A 19,929-nucleotide genomic window follows, 5' to 3' on the forward strand; every position below is an offset into this window, starting at 1 on the left:
TTTATGGTTACTGAAATATAAATGTTACATTTCATTCTTAATTTCAAGGCGGCAGACAATGCTGATGTTCCAAAAACAGCAACAACGCAGGCTCAGATCCTTATCTTGGATATCAACGACAATCCCCCCACATTCCAAACACCGAATGCAGTAACAGTGAAGGAGGACAGATCCTTGTTAACATCAGTATGTATATGAAACAATGTGTTACACATGTGTTTGATAATCAGTGATACAAGTGTTACACATGTGTTTGATAATCAGTGATATAAGTGTTACACATGTGTTTGATAATCAGTGATATAAGTGTTACACATGTGTTTGATAATCAGTGATATAAGTGTTACACATGTGTTTGATAATCAGTGATATAAGTGTTACACATGTGTTTGATAATCAGTGATACAAGTGTTACACATGTGTTTGATAATCAGTGATATAAGTGTTACACATGTGTTTGATAATCAGTGATATAAGTGTTACACATTTGTTTGATAATCAGTGATATAAGTGTTACATATGTGTTTGATAATCAGTGATATAATTGTTACACATGTGTTTGATAATCAGTGATATAAGTGTTACACATGTGTTTGATAATCAGTGATATAAGTGTTACACATGTGTTTGATAATCAGTGATATACTAGTATGTGTTAAACATTTGTTTAATAATCAGTGATATAAGTGTTAAACGTTTGATTGATAATCAGTGATATAAGTGTTAAACATTTGAGTGATAATCAGTGATATAATTGTTACACATGTGTTTGATAATCAGTGATATAAGTGTTACACATGTGTTTGATAATCAGTGATATAAGTGTTACACATGTGTTTGATAATCAGTGATATAAGTGTTACACATGTGTTTGATAATCAGTGATACAAGTGTTACACATGTGTTTGATAATCAGTGATATAAGTGTTACACATGTGTTTGATAATCAGTGATATAAGTGTTACACATTTGTTTGATAATCAGTGATATAAGTGTTACATATGTGTTTGATAATCAGTGATATAATTGTTACACATGTGTTTGATAATCAGTGATATAAGTGTTACACATGTGTTTGATAATCAGTGATATAAGTGTTAAACATTTGAGTGATAATCAGTGATATAATTGTTACACATGTGTTTGATAATCAGTGATATAAGTGTTACACATGTGTTTGATAATCAGTGATATAAGTGTTACACATGTGTTTGATAATCAGTGATATAAGTGTTACACATGTGTTTGATAATCAGTGATATAAGTGTTACACATGTGTTTGATAATCAGTGATATAAGTGTTAAACTTATGTTTGATAATCAGGGATATATGTGTTAACTTTTTGTTTGATAATCAGTGATATAAGTGTTAAACATTTGAGTGATAAGCAGTGTTATAAGTGTTAAACATTTGTTTGATAATCAGTTATATATGTCTTAAACATTTGTTTGATAATCAGTGATATAAGTGTTAAACATTTGAGTGATAATCAGTGATATAAGTGTTAAACATTTGTTTGATAATCAGTGATTCATGTGTTAAAACATTTGTTTGATAATCTGTGATATACTAGTATGTGTTAAACATTTGTTTAATAATCAGTGATATAAGTGTTAAACGTTTGATTGATAATCAGTGATATAAGTGTTAAACATTTGAGTGATAATCAGTGATATAATTGTTACACATGTGTTTGATAATCAGTGATATAAGTGTTACACATGTGTTTGATAATCAGTGATATAAGTGTTACACATGTGTTTGATAATCAGTGATATAAGTGTTACACATGTGTTTGATAATCAGTGATATAAGTGTTACACATGTGTTTGATAATCAGTGATATTAGTGTTACACATTTGTTTGATAATCAGTGATATAAGTGTTACACATGTGTTTGATAATCAGTGATATAAGTGTTACACATGTGTTTGATAATCAGTGATATAAGTGTTACACATGTGTTTGATAATCAGTGATATAAGTGTTAAACTTATGTTTGATAATCAGGGATATATGTGTTAACTTTTTGTTTGATAATCAGTGATATAAGTGTTAAACATTTGAGTGATAATCAGTGATATAAGTGTTAAACATTTGTTTGATAATCAGTGATTCATGTGTTAAAACATTTGTTTGATAATCTGTGATATACTAGTATGTGTTAAACATTTGTTTAATAATCAGTGATATAAGTGTTAAACGTTTGATTGATAATCAGTGATATAAGTGTTAAACATTTGAGTGATAATCAGTGATATAATTGTTACACATGTGTTTGATAATCAGTGATATAAGTGTTACACATGTGTTTGATAATCAGTGATATAAGTGTTACACATGTGTTTGATAATCAGTGATATAAGTGTTACACATGTGTTTGATAATCAGTGATATAAGTGTTACACATGTGTTTGATAATCAGTGATATTAGTGTTACACATGTGTTTGATAATCAGTGATATAAGTGTTACACATGTGTTTGATAATCAGTGATATAAGTGTTACACATGTGTTTGATAATCAGTGATATAAGTGTTACACATGTGTTTGATAATCAGTGATATAAGTGTTAAACTTATGTTTGATAATCAGGGATATATGTGTTAACTTTTTGTTTGATAATCAGTGATATAAGTGTTAAACATTTGAGTGATAAGCAGTGTTATAAGTGTTAAACATTTGTTTGATAATCAGTTATATATGTCTTAAACATTTGTTTGATAATCAGTGATATAAGTGTTAAACATTTGAGTGATAATCAGTGATATAAGTGTTAAACATTTGTTTGATAATCAGTGATTCATGTGTTAAAACATTTGTTTGATAATCTGTGATATACTAGTATGTGTTAAACATTTGTTTAATAATCAGTGATATAAGTGTTAAACGTTTGATTGATAATCAGTAACATATGTGTTAAACATTTGTTTGATAATCAGTGATATAAGTGTTAAACATTTGAGTGATAATCAGTGATATAAGTGTTAAACATTTGTTTGATAATCAATGATATTTGTGTTAAACATTTTATTGATAATCAGTGATATTAGTGTTAAACATTTGTTTAATAATCAGTGATATATGTGTTAAAACATTTGTTTGATAATCAGTGATTTACTAGTATGTGTTAAAACATTTGTTTGATAATCAGTGATATTTGTGTGAAACATTTTATTGATAATCAGTGATATTAGTGTTTAACATTTGTTTAATAATCAGTGATATATGTGTTAAAACATTTGTTTCATAATCAGAGATATATGTGTTAAGAACTTGTTCAATAATCAGTGATATATGTTTTTAACATTTGATTGATAATCAGTGAAAAATATGTTAAACATTTGATTGGTAATAAGTGATACATGTGTTTAACATTTGATATGATAATCAGAGATATATACCCCCACCCCGACACTGGAATGAAGAAAGCCCAAATAGCGCGAAACACACAATGAAATGACAAAACACAGATGAGGCGCCAACCAAGGGAGATAATCCAGGGAATGATAAGAATCACAGAGCTTCTTTTCCAATGTACCTGATTTCCTTTGCAGCATATTGTTTGCACTTTGATAATAAATGTTGCGTCTACTTCAGGTGGCGACAGTGACTGCGACTGACAGGGACTTGGCGCAGCATGGTGTAGTTACCTATTTTCCTGACACCGTAATGGTGAACGGAACTGTCTGTCCATTCAAAGTGTCAGTGGGTAAGTGTCTTCTGACGTATACTTTAAGAATCATAAGTTGCGAAGGCAATAGCCTTCAGTGGAGCCATCGTCATGGTGCAGTTGCCACTGTATTACTATTATATCAATCAACAACAAAACATATAACTTTGCTTATCGTTGTGGTGACAAATGTGTTGCTTTTTCAAATTTTCAAGAATATTTTTATAATAATGATGACATCTAGTCTTTATTAGCTATGTATAATCCCTCTTCTTTAGAGACTGGAGTCGTGAAAGTGAGCGGCGACCTCGACTATGAGACGGCTTCAACATATGAATGCATTGTGACTGCTGTGGACATGAAGAGATGCAGCAATTGCACAGGACGTCTCACAGGATCGACAACTATGTCCGTCACCATCCTGGATTTCAACGACAACCCGCCGGTGTTTCAGGGGACGCCGTACCGAGCCAACATATCAAGAGACGCTAACATCAACACTCTCGTCACTGACGTCATCACCGCAACTGACAGAGACAGCACCATGGACGGCAATGGAGTTGTTAAATACCATATTTTATCAAGTATGTTGTGAACATGAAATATCAGAAAATATTCATAGGAAACTTCCTTTTATTATGTCATTTGCACACTTAAACGAAGAGGTTACATGACGTTTGTGGTATGTTTTGCTCATAATCTATGATGTGTCCGCTGTTCTTGTCTAAGGTTCCTGTCTGTCTTAATAGCATACTTAATAGCATGTCTGTCTGTGGTCAGGAGGATATTACCGGGCATGATAAACAAAGAGATGCAACCAACAAAGTCTCTGAGCCTGATCGCTCGATCTTGTTTGTTTGTTTGTTGTTTAACGTCGCGCTCAGCAATATTCCAGCTATATGACGGCCGTCTGTGAAAAATCGAGTCTGGACCAGACAATCCAGTGATTGACATCACTGATCCACGCAATTGGGATACGATGACATGCATCAACCATGTCAGCGAGCCTGACCACCAGATCCCGTTAGTTGCCTCTCACGACAAGCATAGTGGCCTTTTACGGCAAGCATGGGTTGCTGAAGACCTATTCTACCCCGGGTCTTCAGGGGTCTATTTGGTCGTCACTTATGACCAGTATAGGATGCTGGGGACCTATACTCCGGTATCCAGGGGGCAGATAGATGATGTATATATTGCTGTGTTCCTGTGTTGACCCCACACAACCTGCCAGGATGGTGTATGTAAACCCAGTAACTAGAGACGCTGAGTTGAGTTGTCCGCATGTCAAATGTCGTTGACATATTAGTGTAAATATTTCTGAATATATATTCCAGACATAAACTACTTCAAGATTGACCGTGACTCGGGGGACATATCCGTGGCTACGACCCTAGATTCAGTGGATGAGGATGAGGTCACTCTGAGGATCAAGGCAACAGATTTACCTCAAGCAGACCCTGCTATGGAAGCAATCACAAACGTAATGTAGCTGTTTTACATTCTTCATTATTTTGATGGTAACCCAAACAGTGTTCCATCATTTTCCTTAGTTCATTGTATCTGAAGGTCCTAAGGGGGGCACGGGTGGCCCAGTCGTCTAAGGCGCCGCGATTCGCTGTGAAGAGTTGCGTCCCTTGGGCACGCCAAAAACCTATGATTGTGGGTTCGAATCCCGGTTCGCCCCAATTATGTTTCTAGGTTTGTCAGCACCATACCCGTGCTCGTGGGTTTCACCGAAGTAGTAAACGTCTCAGACCTGCATCACTTCGGGCTTTCCTCCCACATTACGCTGGCACGCCGTGATATAACTGGAATACTGTTAAAAGCGGCGTTAAACCCAACTCACTCACTCACTCACTGAAGGTCCTAAGAGGGAAAATGTGAACCTTGAAAGTAGGTCTATGGTTAATGCATTGTTATATGTGGTTTGGTTTTAGGTGCACTCATCAGAGGTTAGAAGGAGGACTTTTCTCTTCTGTATTTATAACTATGTGTTATTTGAAAATAATAATCGCTTCCAGCTCCTTGGTTCCATTGTTTATGGATTATAACTGGTTTACTACCTACAGGTTACCATTTCAATCAGGACTGACAAACCAAGACCATTCTTCAAAAAGGAATACACTTTCAAGCTGACGGAGAACGAGAAGCCTGATGAAGATAAACGTGTTCCCATTCGAGCTTATGTCCGAAAGGAGAGTGACGAATTTGCGTGTAACTGCACCTATGAAATACTAGGTATAGGTTTGTTCTTGTTAAACTAAGAATTTGGTTTCAACGTTTTCATGCTATTGCACTTAGTAAATAAACCTTTCCATGACCACAAGGAGTCCATTTAACGATTCCGACTGTATCATACACACTTGTCCTTACTTTATCGATATTTTCCTCAATCAGTTGCTGCCATAATTAGTATTCCCCATATACACATGCTCACGTACAAACGACTCTGCATTTGGGATAACACTTTCTTAGTAAAGCACAAATTGTAGTACTTTTTCGGATCAAACCCACACTCTCAGATTGGGGCACCTAATCACCAGCACACAAAGTCAGCAATCGTACCCACTCAGCCACCGATGCTTCCACAAATGTTATATTTGGGATAACACTTTCTTGGTAAGGTGTTTTGCTGTTTTTATTTTTAAGAAAACAATTGCTATAACAATATGCTTTACCGTATGAACTATGTCTTTCAGTTACAGATTATTCGGAGAGTTTTTATGTGGACAGTATGACTGGCGACTTGAGACAAAAGGATCCAATTGACCGCGAAGAAACAGGCAGCCACTTTTATGTGACAGTGAAGGCGACTGACGGTGGCAGTGGTCTTCATAGGACAAAACAAGTTGCAATAATTGTGGCGGATGTTAACGATAACTTCCCCTACTTCTTAAAAACACAGCAGAACTTCGCCGTACGTCAGGTAGGTAGTTACTCCACGCATACCATCTAATTAACGTCACGTCAATCCGCTGTTTCATTACATACATCATGGCAATGTAGAAGCTACTGGCACACAATACATTCCTTAGTGAACAGGTTAAAACTGCACATACGTACGTAAGAATACTATAAAAAGTCAATGCCAGAGAATAACCAGTCTCGATTGTCTCTGCCATTATCTATGCTTCTAAGTCACGAAAGAGTTTAGGGTATCCTTAAACTATCAATGGTAGTATTACTAGTAGCAGCAGTATTAATAGTAGTACGGATGAAGGAAAGCAAGGGTCGCAGGTAAGCTTATTTGTATATTGTTGTGTCCTTCTGGAGGTAATTACCTCCCTTAGATAGTTAACAGTGTCAACCCCCAAGCATGAATAATCTAATACTGGTTCAAATTCGTGATTCTTAAACAACGTTTATATGGGAAGTAACATACAAACAAAGTATTGCAACAGCCTATGCTGGACCAATTCTCTACATATCCTCATCAGAAAAATAGAAACAGTTTCATTGGAACCTTTCTATAGGATGAGAAATACCTGCTGGTTACCTCCCTTGAAGAATTAATTTACGATTTTATGTGCCATTTTCTATTGCTTTGTTATGTGTTTGATGTGTATTTTTTCACTATGGTAAATACATAATTCATGCCTTAACTTTGGAGGAATATCAAACTGTGTTTAAATAATCACATTCACATTTCAGAGTGCTCCAGCTGGGCATGTGATCGGGAGAGTGATGTCGGTAGACGCTGATGAACTCAGTCGACCCATATACACAGACGTAACTGATGTTGAGGGAATCGAACTGCTGGGTGATGGAACTCTGGTAGTGAGGGCTTCTCTGCTTAACTACACCTACGTTCGTGTAAGCTCAACACAGGGCAAATGTCCTTTATAATAATATGTCCAGTAATATATATACTGAACAACAAAAGTTCCTGTGACATTGAATAAGATTTAATGCAAAGTTATGGTTTCTTTTTATAAAATCTGAACAGCAACCCATGCTTGCCGTAAAAGGCGACTATGCTTGTCGTAAAAGGCGACTAACGGGATCGAGTGGTCAGGCTCGCTGACTTGGTTGATGCATGTCATCGATCCCAATTGAGTGGATCGATGCTCATAATGTCAATCACTGGGTTGTCTGGCCCAGACTCGATTATTTACAGACCGCCGTCATATAGCTGGAATATTGCTGAGTGCGGCGTTAAACAACAAACCAACCAACCAACCAACCAACCAAATCTGAAACAATTTCTGTTTGCAACAGATAAAAGGCTCAAATAGTTTAATTTGTCATACTGACTTCAGAAAATGCGTGATTTCATAACAATAACATGCCAAAATGTCAATTTACAAATCAATAGCTTGTGTGTCCACCTCTGGTTGCGATGCAAGCAACAGATCTTCGTCTCATGGAATGGACCAGGCTTCGCACAAAGTCCTGTGGGATATCTATCCATATCTGCTGGAACATGTTTCGAAGTTCCTGGAGTGTCTGGAACACGTGGTTGACGTCGAAGGCGCCGATCCATCTCATCCCACATGTGCTCGATTGGTGAGGGATCAGGAGAGCGAGCCGGACAGGGGATGACATTCACGTTGTTTTGTCCTGAACAAGTCGAGCAATATGAGGCCGGGTGTTGTCATGTTGAAAGGTAATGCCTGGGCCATGACAACGCAAAAACGGTAGAACAACAGGGCCAATGATCTCGTCGCGGTAGCGCTGTCCATTGAGATTTCCCTCTACCACTATCAAACGGGTCCTCTGTCTTGCTGTAATCCCACCCCATTCCATAACGCTGCCGCCCCCGTACCGATCTTCTTCCATGACACAATGATTGACGTAACGTTCACCGTGACGTCGGTACACTCGAATCCGTCCATTGCTGTGGCTGAGGTGAAAACGAGACTCGTCAGTGAATAGAACTTGTCCCCACTGCATGGCCGTCCAGCGTAGATGCTGTCTGCACCACTGTAGACGTGCTTGACGGTGATTTCCTGTCAAAATGGGACGTCTGGCGGGTCTTCTGGCGACAACCCCTGCACATCTGAGGCAGCGACGTACGGTCTGTGAAGATATTCGTCGAAGGACAGGGATGCTTCTTGCAGTCACTGTTGCTGGCTGGAATCGATTTCGTGGGTGTGTTGTTCGAAACCAGTTGTCTTGTCGATTATTGGTAGCGCGTGGCCTGCCACTCCGAGGATGGTCTCTGACTGCATTCGTCTGTTGCCAACGTTGCCATGAACACCAAATGATGTTTCTGTGGACGTTAAATTGTCTTGCAACATCACGTTGACTCGATCCTGCTTCAAGCACACCAATGGCTCGCAGACGCTCATTTTCGGACAGGCGTGGCATTTCGTAATGTTGAATAATTGGGTAATTTTGTTGTTTTTCTGAGTGGTTGTTGTCAGCACGATGCTAAACAAAGCATATGGAATCCCGTTAACGCACATGTTTGTATACCCATTCTTGGATAGTGAAAGTGAGGCTTGCATAAAAGTCAACTTTTGCATGGAATGCATGCTTTTCTGTAGCAGTTGCGTTTTTGTGAAAAATACACTAAAATATTGGAACTTTTGTTGTTGAGTATATCTTGCCTTCCTATTCAGTTTAACAGATCTTATAGTCACTTAATATGGCTAAACATGGTTATGTTATGAAAAGATGCATATAATTAAACAAGAAACTGCTTATTATTTCTAAAAATCCAAATATCAAATCAGAGGATGAATTTGTAAGTATCCTTATAATCTTTCTTGCATGACTGTTTTCAAACACTGACAGATATTCTCTCTTATGGCAAATGTTTCTTTTGTGGCAAATGTTGCAATAGAAAATAAGGATTAAGGGTTAGATATTGCATATTTTGGGTGTTTCGATGTTTCTGAAACTCTGTGCCCGAAATCGGACAAGGAAGTACCTAAATGCCCCTAGGAGACTGCGGCCAGGAAATCATTAGGCCATCAATAATTTTTGTTTCCCATCTTCGACCCTTCCTAAATCTTTTATTCGGTTATAGGGTACACTCGGCCCCAGTCCGGCATTTTTAGAGTTACTTGTAACTCAAAGTTTTACTGAAGATCGCTTCTGACGATCAGAAATGCCGTTTGGTGAACTTGGAGTGTTTGCCATAAGGCAACCGGAGAAGAACCTACAGCGTATAATCTCCCTCAAATTACCGTTAAAGGGTCATTGGGGTAGTCAAGTGATTAAACGTTTCCTCTTTAGCCCGGTTTCAAATCCCCAGATTGGTATAATATGTGAACCTCGTTTCTGGAGTTCGGCCGCTATTATATTGCTGAAATATTACAAAAGATAAATCGGCGTTGAGCCATACTTACTCACTAAATACCATTAAAGCCTAAAAACTTTGCTTCTCACCAGATGGTTGTCAATGTGAAAGAGGATGACTTTAAAGGAACATTCAACGTATCAGCAAGTACCAATGCGAATGTCTATATAAACGTCCGACCCGACTACAATGATCATGCTCCAACATTTGGAAAAGGTAAACTATTTTGACTCCAGAAACTGGACGATACACTAGCTTATTAATTCGCGACAAGCACATCTTGTGAACGAGGTATTATACCAGAAGGACATAATTTTCTTCTGGGCGTTTGTTCGTATATTTACCAACAAACGTTACCATTTAAAAGAGACGATTAAGGAGAAGGAATTTATTCAGCAAAATTATATATAATAATCAGAAATGACCAGTTGAATAATACATCATCAGTATTTATGAATATTAGTCATAAGTTACTTTTTATGTTATAGCACTTTCATTTTTAATGGATTGGTGTTCAAAGTTAATCCTGAGTATACTTTCAGAAACACTTCTGTTGAGGGAAACTATTTGTCATTGTTTTGTTCCTGTTTTCCTAATGTAACGAAGCCGTATTCACATGTTTCAGATACCTATGAAGCCTCATTGATGTTTTTATCTCGAAAAGGCACAGAGGTTAAAATTAACAACTTCCGAGCAACGGATGCGGATGGCCACAGCGTTACATACGCCATACAAAGGGGAAATCATAGGGTGGGTAATATTTTACGTTGCTCTAACACACTCTTTCTGATAGGTTACTGAATGGGCAATATTTATCCCCCGCCGCGCGAAAGCGCGAAGCGGGGGATATAGTATTCACGACCGTCCGTACGTACGTCCGTCCGTCCGTACGTCCCACCTGTTTGTTGCCGCGATATCTCAAGAACTAAACACTGGATTGTCTTCATATTTGGAACTATGGTGTATATACAGACTCCGCAGACACCAGTCGGTTTTGGTGACCTTGACCCCATTTTCAAGGTCACAGCAGGCATATCTGCTTTTGGAGTTGGAAAACGGTGTTGCCGCGATATCTCAAGAACTAAACACTGGATTGTCTTCATATTTGGAACTATGGTGTATATACAGACTCCGCAGACACCAGTCGGTTTTGGTGACCTTGACCCCATTGTCAAGGTCACAGCAGGCAAATCTGCTTTTGGAGTTAGAAAACGGTGTTGCCGCGATATCTCAAGAACTAATCGCTGGATTGTCTTCATATTTGGAACTATAGTGTATATACAGACACCGCATACATCTGTCAGATTTGGTGACCTTGACCCCATTTTCAAGGTCACAGCAGGCAAATCTGTTTTTGGAGTTGGAAAACGGTGTTGCCACAATATCTCAAGAACTAATCGCTGGATTGTCTTCATATTTGGTACTATGGTGTACAGGCGGGGGATATTTCGTCACTCTGTGACAAATACTTGTTCTAGTTTACATTCAGCTTAAATTGCCTTGCAAACATTGATATGATTATGAGGCACGCTTGAGTCGTATATTATTTTACAGGATACATTCAAGATCGACAGCCATTCGGGGAAGATATATGTGCAGTATACATTGGACGACACAGTACCCCGAGTCCTTGAGTTAGTAGTAATCGCCACCGATTCAAGCCGTTATCGGAGGACTGGGTAGGTTTATACTGAAGCGTTTTCGCCGATTTGGGTTATACCCAGTCAATATCAGAGTTAGCTCCCCTTCGTAAATGTTTGCGTATTATGTCATCGAGTTACGTCATCTATTATTGTGTGTTGAATGGACGCCATGCTGACTGTCGCATGTATTTCTCCTGTCATTAAACGTGTTCAAACAAACCCCAATATTAGTGTTAAAATAACACAACATATACCACAGGGGCATAACCACCGTTGACTTATGCTGACACTGATCTATATTGACACACATGTGACGTGACGTATGCACACACAAACGGTTAAATTATCAAACGTTATAAGAAAAATGTTAAAACAACACTATATACTCGAAGCACTGGCAAGTTACGTGACATATTCAATAAAAAACAAACATTGTCAAACTTATTATCCTGTAAACACTTAACTTTTTTATACAAATTGTGTGAATGGGTGGTGCTACCGGGTAGGCAGGGCATTCTTACGTTTTTCGCGAAAACCTGGTGTCATCACTGATTTTCAGTGGTCCATTCATATAGTTTTCACAGCTATTTTGCCCTTTACGCCAAATGGAATCTGTTTCGGCGGATACTCTAGACTGGTTATTCTCTTCTTTTGACAATTTGTATATTTTTGTGTTGAATAATTAGTGATATTTGTTTCAGATCATGTGCCGTTATTATATCCTTAAGGGACTTTACCGCTACTGAATGTATAGCTGAAAACGCATATTCAGAGCTGCAACAGAGCGCACAACAGAGAGTATTATTCCTTGGGCTATTCATAGCTATGGCAGTCCTACTTGCGGTGATCAGCCTTATTGCAGTATTTGCTGTATACAAGTAAGTGTTTGTTTGTTGTTTAACGCCGCAATATTCCAGCTACATGACATAAATAATCGAGTCTGGTCCAGTCAATCCAGTAATTGACATCATGAGCATCGATCCACGCAATTGGGATACGATGACATGACTCAACCAAGTCAGCGAGCCTGACCACCCGATCTCGTTAGAGAACAGATAGCCACAGTCTTCCAGTTGCCATCGAGGATTAATTCAATTAATTTATGCATTCTCTATGTGTATTAAGTCTAATCCAGATAGTTTTGCATTCTACCGCACTTTTGCATTAAACGCCCAATGGTATCTTTTTCGCCGGATAATCGATACTTGTTATTCACTGGCGCGGACGTTTTATATTAATGTATTTAGCAAACCACGACTGTGTTTAGGTGGAGGACGTTACCACATGCAAGACAAAGTACGGACGCTCAGGAAACAGCTCCGGAGATGCCAGTACCAACCGAATATGACCTACTTGCTGCAAATATGACTGAAGAAGAAAGATCTTACTACATACTCAGGGACAGAGATACGGTAAGACTATAGCCTTTCATTCTTGACGCCATGTGTATGATAAGTGTGTCAGCCTGTGCTATATCTAATTGTGTAGACGTGAATACAATTTACCATTTTCCAACTCAACAATATTCATTCACTTAAAAGGGGCGGTCGGGTAGCCTAGTGGTTAAAGCGTTCGCTCGTCGCGCCGAAGACCCGTGTTTGATTCCCGACATGGTACAATGTATGAAGCCCATTTTTTTTCTGGTGTCCCCCGCCGTGATACTGCTGGAATATTGCTAAAAGCGGCCTAAAACCATACTCACTCACTCACTCACTCAATCATTCACTTAAAAGTTTGACACCTGCCGAAACTTTAGGTCCATGACATTAAAGATTTATTCCCCTTTCCTATCTGATCACTCTGGTGTGGCATAACATTTTGACTTTGATTTATAAAGTATATTCTGTGAGTGTTTAAATGGAATGTATTACTTTCTCGCCTTTGCAGCCAACCGGTGTTCCAAATGATGCATATGTGTCTGCAAGTTCAAGGTAAGATAAACATACGTTAACACGTCACAACTAATATTCGTCAGGGGCGGTCGGGTAGCTAAGTGGTTAAAGCTTTCGCTCGTCACGCCGAAGATCCGGATTCGATTCCCGACATGGGTACAATTTGTTCGGATCTTCCACAATAGAATAATGTCATAGTCTGTCTATTTAATACATGTTGAGGAGTAATACTTTTGTCCTGTTCCAGGCCAACATCCTACATATATCCAGTAGAGGGCAGTCCTAACTAAGTCCTAACCTAATGATGCTGATGCTGACGCCATTGAGCTGCATGCATGAAGAACTCCTCATCCACTCTCGGTCCTGGCGAGACAATATAATCATTGTCAGGAAATGCCCGTCTTCAGTAGTGTCTTATTTAGAAATTGAAACAAATATGAATCACCGAACTACACCCAACCAATTATCTTATTAATCGTTCAGCCAGATGTGTTCAATATATATTGTTACGAAGCAACAGAACAGTTGTCATCGTGTGCCTTATCGGTACATTATTTGAATACAAGTAGTTGAAATGTACGTGCGGACATGGTAAATATCATGTGCAAGTCTAAGAAAAATATTGCTATTCGGTTGTTCATAAACTATACACACTTGTGAATATATTTTAACATACATTGAATTACTATTTTGTACTCATGGACCTTTATCCATTGCTTTGAAAGTGTGAACTGCTTTCATTATTATTTTCAAATGTATAACATATAGTATAAATTTTGTCAACCCTTTAACATACAAACATATATCACTATCAGTTTTCCATGTAAACATATGACGAATAAATGCTTGTTTGGTTATTAATACTACATGTTTTCGTTTAATATTTTCTGTTAAATATTAGGACGTTAATTATGCTATCAGCCACAAGTTTGCCTGACCAAGACGTGTTAGAACACACAATGGCACAGCTGGGATATTGCTGACCGTGACATAAAAAAAATGAGCAACTAAATACATGTACATATGTCAATATGGGAAAAGGGAACTTCGGTTGACTCAATGTGTGAATACTTTTATGGAAAACATTTGACACGAAGACCTGAATCAGTTTAAGTCAATGGGTCGGTCTCCACGAAGTTCCAGCTTCTAAATGTTGTCTCTCAAGGTGTCCAGCAGGTATTCACAGAGGAATAGGAATTGAAAATGAATATGCCAACCGCATCCTGCAGAGTAACAACTCTCCACGGTCAGGGGTCTCTGCAGTTTATAGGTCTAGGTATTACAAATAGCGTAATGTTATTTTCTTATAAGTAATTAAAACATTAGTTTTAATCTTTAAAGTAGACAACCAATTTGACGTTGAATAAATTGAATAAAATGTAGCAGGACTTCAAATTAACATGTACCCAGTAGACCTTTGTGGTTAACAATAGGCTTTAATTGTAGCTGACCCTGGAGCTGAAAACGGAGCAACTTTGACTTTTATCATTTTACGTATTGACAAAATAGCAATACTTTATGTAACATAGGGGGCGGTCGGGTAGCCTTGTGGTTAAAGCGTTCGCTCGTCACGCCAAAGACCCGGGTTCGATTCCCGACATGGGTACAATGTGTGAAGCCCATTTCTGGTGTCCCCCGCCGTGATATTGCTGGAATAAAAAGCGGCGTGAAACCATACTCACTCACTTATGTAACATAGGGTTCAGATTATGTACATATGGCGAGTGCACATAGTTACACCATCGTGAAAAGACATTGGACTTCAGTTTCTCCTATTAAATAGTATATATAATACAGATGTAGTTGTCCTCTACACTTGCCTGTCACTAACACAACACTTAGTTGAGCGTTAACTGTGTTGAAAATAACGGGTATTCTCTTATGCTACTTTTATTGTACAAATGTAATTTAAAACAGGAATTTATCTCTATGAAATATCACGAATAATAATTGTGTGCCAGTTCAGGGACGTATGAATAAAACGGACGCTTTCAGTTCCTGTCTATAGCTTAAGCTTACCATTTCAAGGGAGAGCACTCTTAGACGTTTATTTCGCCCACTGAGAGAAGGTGCACTCGGCTTAGTGTGGACATTCGTGACTACTCGGGTCATTCCGACAGAGCATTCTTGTCGGTTACGCGAATGGCGACCAGGGGTTTTGTAGATTAGAGAAAGACATAACAACTTAGATATACATTGTCATTGTATACGATTGCATATTCAACCCACTGTTACTGTATCCCAGTTATTTGTATTAACGACGTATTTAACATTATTATCACAGGGAAATGTTGCCGGACAGAACCAGGATACTCTTATTGTTCACACACGATCAACATACGCTCGCAACAGCTATTAAAGCGCCCCCTGTAGAATGTGCTCATGGAAAGTGTCCGCTGCAGAACGTGTTGCAAGCAAATGTAAATACCGCCCTTCTATCAAGATACGGTCCAGTGGCAGATCTTGGAGGTGGGTTGTGTGTAGTGGGAGATGCTAGTTTGGATGAGGCTGTTTGGATTCATTGGGTTCGATCTCCAAAACCCACTCAGCCACTCCTACCCTCTGTTAAAATCGCTTTTGACATGACCCCTCAACAACGGACCAGTTTACATTCAAATTGATTTTACATTAATTTCTGTAGTCAGGCCAAGAAGGGCCTATGTAAGGTTTTGTATTAACATAACATACTTGATATTTCGAAAAAAAACCAAGCGTAAATAAGTAATTGGATTTGTAAACAAAGCGACTAGGAGGATTAAAAAGCCTATTGCAACCCGGTTTGGGTGTCCCGATAGAGGTAAACAAAGCTTGCTCAACGCTGCATAAACAGCCTGGCATGTTTAGGTGTGGCTGATCAGGTTACATAGGTAGCTGTCAATGCATTGTGGGGAGCTCCACTACAAAGGATATTGTGTGTAACGTCCTGGTATACACGAGGTCTGGATATAGATTAGAAGACCTTATCTATTCAATCAAGACATATTCACTGCTGGAACGGCCAAAGAAATTAACTTACACGTACATAACGTTCATTTATACAGCAGACATCGATGTCAAGATTAATTCATGTCCACTTAATATTTCACAGAAAACAAATTGTATTCTGATTATGTTTGGGTTTGATATGTCATGACATGATGCAAAGGGAGTATTACTTTGGGTCACCCAAACATCTTTTTTCCCCAAATCTATTAAAGGGGTACCACTGAGGACAGTTGTTAGTCTAAGCAAGTTTGAAGTAATTTCAAAACTTATGTTTATTGAAATAGAAATTTAGCAGTAATTGTATTATTCCAAATGCACATCGACCATGTATCAGTTTGAAACAGGTCACCAATGTCAACTTCTAGGCATACACCGGTAAATTGGCAAAAGTATTTTCTTTTATGTGTCAATATACAAATATATGGGATTTTAGGCAAACAAGCCTTTACATGGTGAGTGAATACTATTTCCAGCTCTTTCACGGCGACCTGTAAGTTATCGCGCAACTATTCCCGCAATCTGGACTACAGCCAAGTCACAGAGCCTTGTCACTTGATCAATTTTCTATTACGTTAAGGATTAGCGTTGGGGTAATCCCAACATGCTCCTGTCCTGAAGCGGTACTGCATGATAACACTGATAACCGCATACCGACATATCTCTTCACATGTAGTTCATGCACCAGACCATCAATTGTGAAAAGGTGTATTTAATAGAAAACTGGGGGCGGTCGGGTAGCCCAGTGGTTAAAGCGTTCGTTCGTCACGCCGAAGACCCGGGTTCGATTCCCGACATGGGTACAATGTGTGAAGCCCATTTATGGTGTCCCCCGCCGTGATATTGCTGGAATATTGCTAAAAGCGGCGTAAAACCATACTCACTCACTCACTAATAGAAAACTGACATTACAAGTTTTAAACGAGTGACATATATACAAGAGGCACAACTGCAGCTAGATTATGTTCTGTAATATGATAGTCACTTGAACTGGTGAAACTAGCGACTCAGGTTTCAATGAATATTCCTCCCATTGTTGACCGATGGGATTGAGTTGAGCTGAGTAAATATACTGAACCGCAAAAGAAACGTCACCATGGATAGATATATGAGAAGCCTTATTTGTCCAAACACTGTAAACATGCTTTGAGACATATTAAAAAGATGAAACTTGGCAAAACCGATCATCAAGGTTGAAATAAAAGTGTCAAATGTTCTTAAAGTGAAACAACACTAGACTCTGATAAAATGGCATCACAAGTCAGTATCTCGTGTGTCCGCCATGTGCATTGATGACTGCCGTGCAACGTCGATACATGGAATGGATGAGGCGTTTGATGAAGGCCATAGGCACTTGAGCCAACACTCTGAGGAACGCCTAACGCAGTTCAGCTGCAGTTGTCAGCCGTCTTTGAATCTCGTCCCACAGGTGCTCAATGGGATTTAAATCGGGACTAAGGGCAGGCCACTGCATGGTTCTGAGGCCATTCTGCTGGAGGAAGTCTCTTGTTGCTCTCACAGTATGGGCACGGGCGTTATCATGCTGAAACTCGTGGTTGCGGTGACGTGCCAAATGAGGTATGGCGTGTGGTCTCAAAAATTGATCAATGTACCGAGCTGCTGTGACACCATTGCCTCTCCCTGGACCGATGTTCTGGAAGACCACAGGGCCGACCCTCTGTGCAAGACCAATTCAACCCCACACCATGATGCTCGGACCACCCCACGAATCTCTCTCAACAACTCAAGCATCCGAATAACATTCCCCACGGCGTCGCCAGACTCTCTGCCATCTGCTGTTGAGATACAGTAACGACTCTCGTCAGAGAAGAGGACCCTTCTCCACTGCTGGTGACGGTCCCGGCAATGACGTGGTGTCAGAATGGGTCCTCGGTGCGGCCTGTGACAGTGGAGGTGTCTGCTCGTCAATTGTCGACGCACGGTGTCCGCACTGATGTGTCGCTGGTGTGTCCCCATGGTCTGTCGAGCAGTTTCCGCAGCAGTAACAAAGCGATCTTGAAGATGCTGTCGCACAATCTGACGATCCTGACGTCGGGTGGTGACCCTTGGTCTCCCACTACGTGGTCGGTCATCTGTAGTGTTGGTGGTCTGGTACAGTTGCTGGAGCCTGTATATGGTCCTTACGTGGACCTGAAATGTATTGGCTACGTGCCGGGCGGTTTGTCCAGCTCGCAATCGTCCAAAGGCTTGGTGTCGCTGATTTCTTGTCAATCTTGGCATGTGGTAGCAATTCAAAAATGAATAAATGTTATCCGATCTGGGTGGATTTTTATAGGGCAAGAAATGGGGGAACGCATGTGCATTTCAATTTGCACGAAACTCACGTGCATCGGGTTACCATGGCCGTTGCCGTGAAGCGTTTGGGCGATCGGTTTTATTGTCATCTGCTTTGTTTTTTTTAATCATCAAATTTCATTTTTCCGGACAAGGTAATGTTAGATTTGAGAAACTTTGACAAAAATTACCCAGATATTTAAATGACAACTTTTTATGCAATGTTACTTTTGGTGACGTTTCTTTTGCGGTTCAGTATACTTTGTATCTACATTACATGCAAGTCCCCCCTGCGACATTGACATGGTATGCATTTCTCAAGCAATAACTTCACAGTCATCAGTGGGAAACGCAATAAATATTACAGTTAACTAGAATTACTTCAATGGGAGTATGTTAAACTGAGCGTCACGAGATGTATTGAAATCGTTATCGTGTTTTGTCACAGCACAGTAGCTTAACTTACATGTTGTAACATTCAGACTTTACTGTCTAGTTTGTACTTAGTAGAAGTTTGTTACAAGGTATTTCATGGGAGAAATTTAAACCCAGTGATGCTTTAATAACCTTGGCAATCGAGCGTGTCAGGACCTATGTTAGTGGGTTCGCCCTGACTATATTTCTAGGTTTGTCAGCTTGTGAGTGAGTGAGTGAGTATGGTTTTACGCCGCTTTTAGCAATATTCCAGCAATATTACGGCGGGGGACACCAGAAATGGGCTTCACACATTATACCCATGTCGGGAATCGAACCCGGGTCTTCGGCGTGACGAGCGAACGCTTTAACCACTAGGCTACCCGACCGCCCCTGTCAGCTTGTGGGTTCCACCAAAGTGGTAAACGTCTATGACGTGCATCACTTGGCTTTCCTCTCATATGTGGCTGACACGTTGTGACACAACTGAACTAGTTTCCAAAGCGACCACTCTCAGTCATGTTCATGCATGTACATGATTCAACATTTGATAACACCCATACAAACATTGCTATGAGGAATGTTTAGTCATGTAATGGATAAAGGAGAATACAATCTCATTGTATGAGCAGATATCTTTATCAAAGCGTTAACATTGCTGACTGTCGGATCACATGTTGTCAGGAACAACATGTTGTAGCTCTATCTTGCATAATGATACTTAAGAACGAGAATGTTCTAACATTGAGGAAGTTGTTTGCTCGCCTCTTCGCGAGCACCTG

General features: G+C 39.3%; 1 protein-coding gene across 2 annotated transcripts in view; it reads left to right on the forward strand.

The window, feature by feature from the left end:
• LOC124151203 (protocadherin Fat 4-like) overlaps positions 1-14,319 on the forward strand; it is a 30,502-nt gene extending 16,183 nt beyond the window's left edge. Inside the window, exons 12-25 of one of the 2 annotated variants that reach the window (XM_046523562.2) lie at positions 49-186; positions 3,602-3,713; positions 3,953-4,258; positions 5,009-5,154; positions 5,744-5,912; positions 6,374-6,600; positions 7,326-7,487; positions 10,014-10,137; positions 10,547-10,671; positions 11,476-11,600; positions 12,266-12,442; positions 12,832-12,976; positions 13,452-13,495; positions 13,704-14,319. In XM_046523562.2, coding sequence (XP_046379518.2) covers positions 49-186; positions 3,602-3,713; positions 3,953-4,258; positions 5,009-5,154; positions 5,744-5,912; positions 6,374-6,600; positions 7,326-7,487; positions 10,014-10,137; positions 10,547-10,671; positions 11,476-11,600; positions 12,266-12,442; positions 12,832-12,976; positions 13,452-13,495; positions 13,704-13,746 — 2,043 coding nt within the window. In that variant the 3' untranslated portion in view covers positions 13,747-14,319. The remainder of the gene's footprint in view (positions 1-48; positions 187-3,601; positions 3,714-3,952; positions 4,259-5,008; positions 5,155-5,743; positions 5,913-6,373; positions 6,601-7,325; positions 7,488-10,013; positions 10,138-10,546; positions 10,672-11,475; positions 11,601-12,265; positions 12,443-12,831; positions 12,977-13,451; positions 13,496-13,703) is intronic. The other variant, XM_048381924.1, reaches the window with a different exon arrangement.
• The last annotated feature ends 5,610 nt before the right edge of the window (positions 14,320-19,929 follow it).

The sequence above is a fragment of the Haliotis rufescens genome, unplaced genomic scaffold (genome assembly GCF_023055435.1).
Source record: "Haliotis rufescens isolate VD_foot unplaced genomic scaffold, xgHalRufe1.0.p SCAF_4, whole genome shotgun sequence".
Taxonomy (NCBI): Eukaryota; Metazoa; Mollusca; class Gastropoda; order Lepetellida; family Haliotidae; genus Haliotis; species Haliotis rufescens.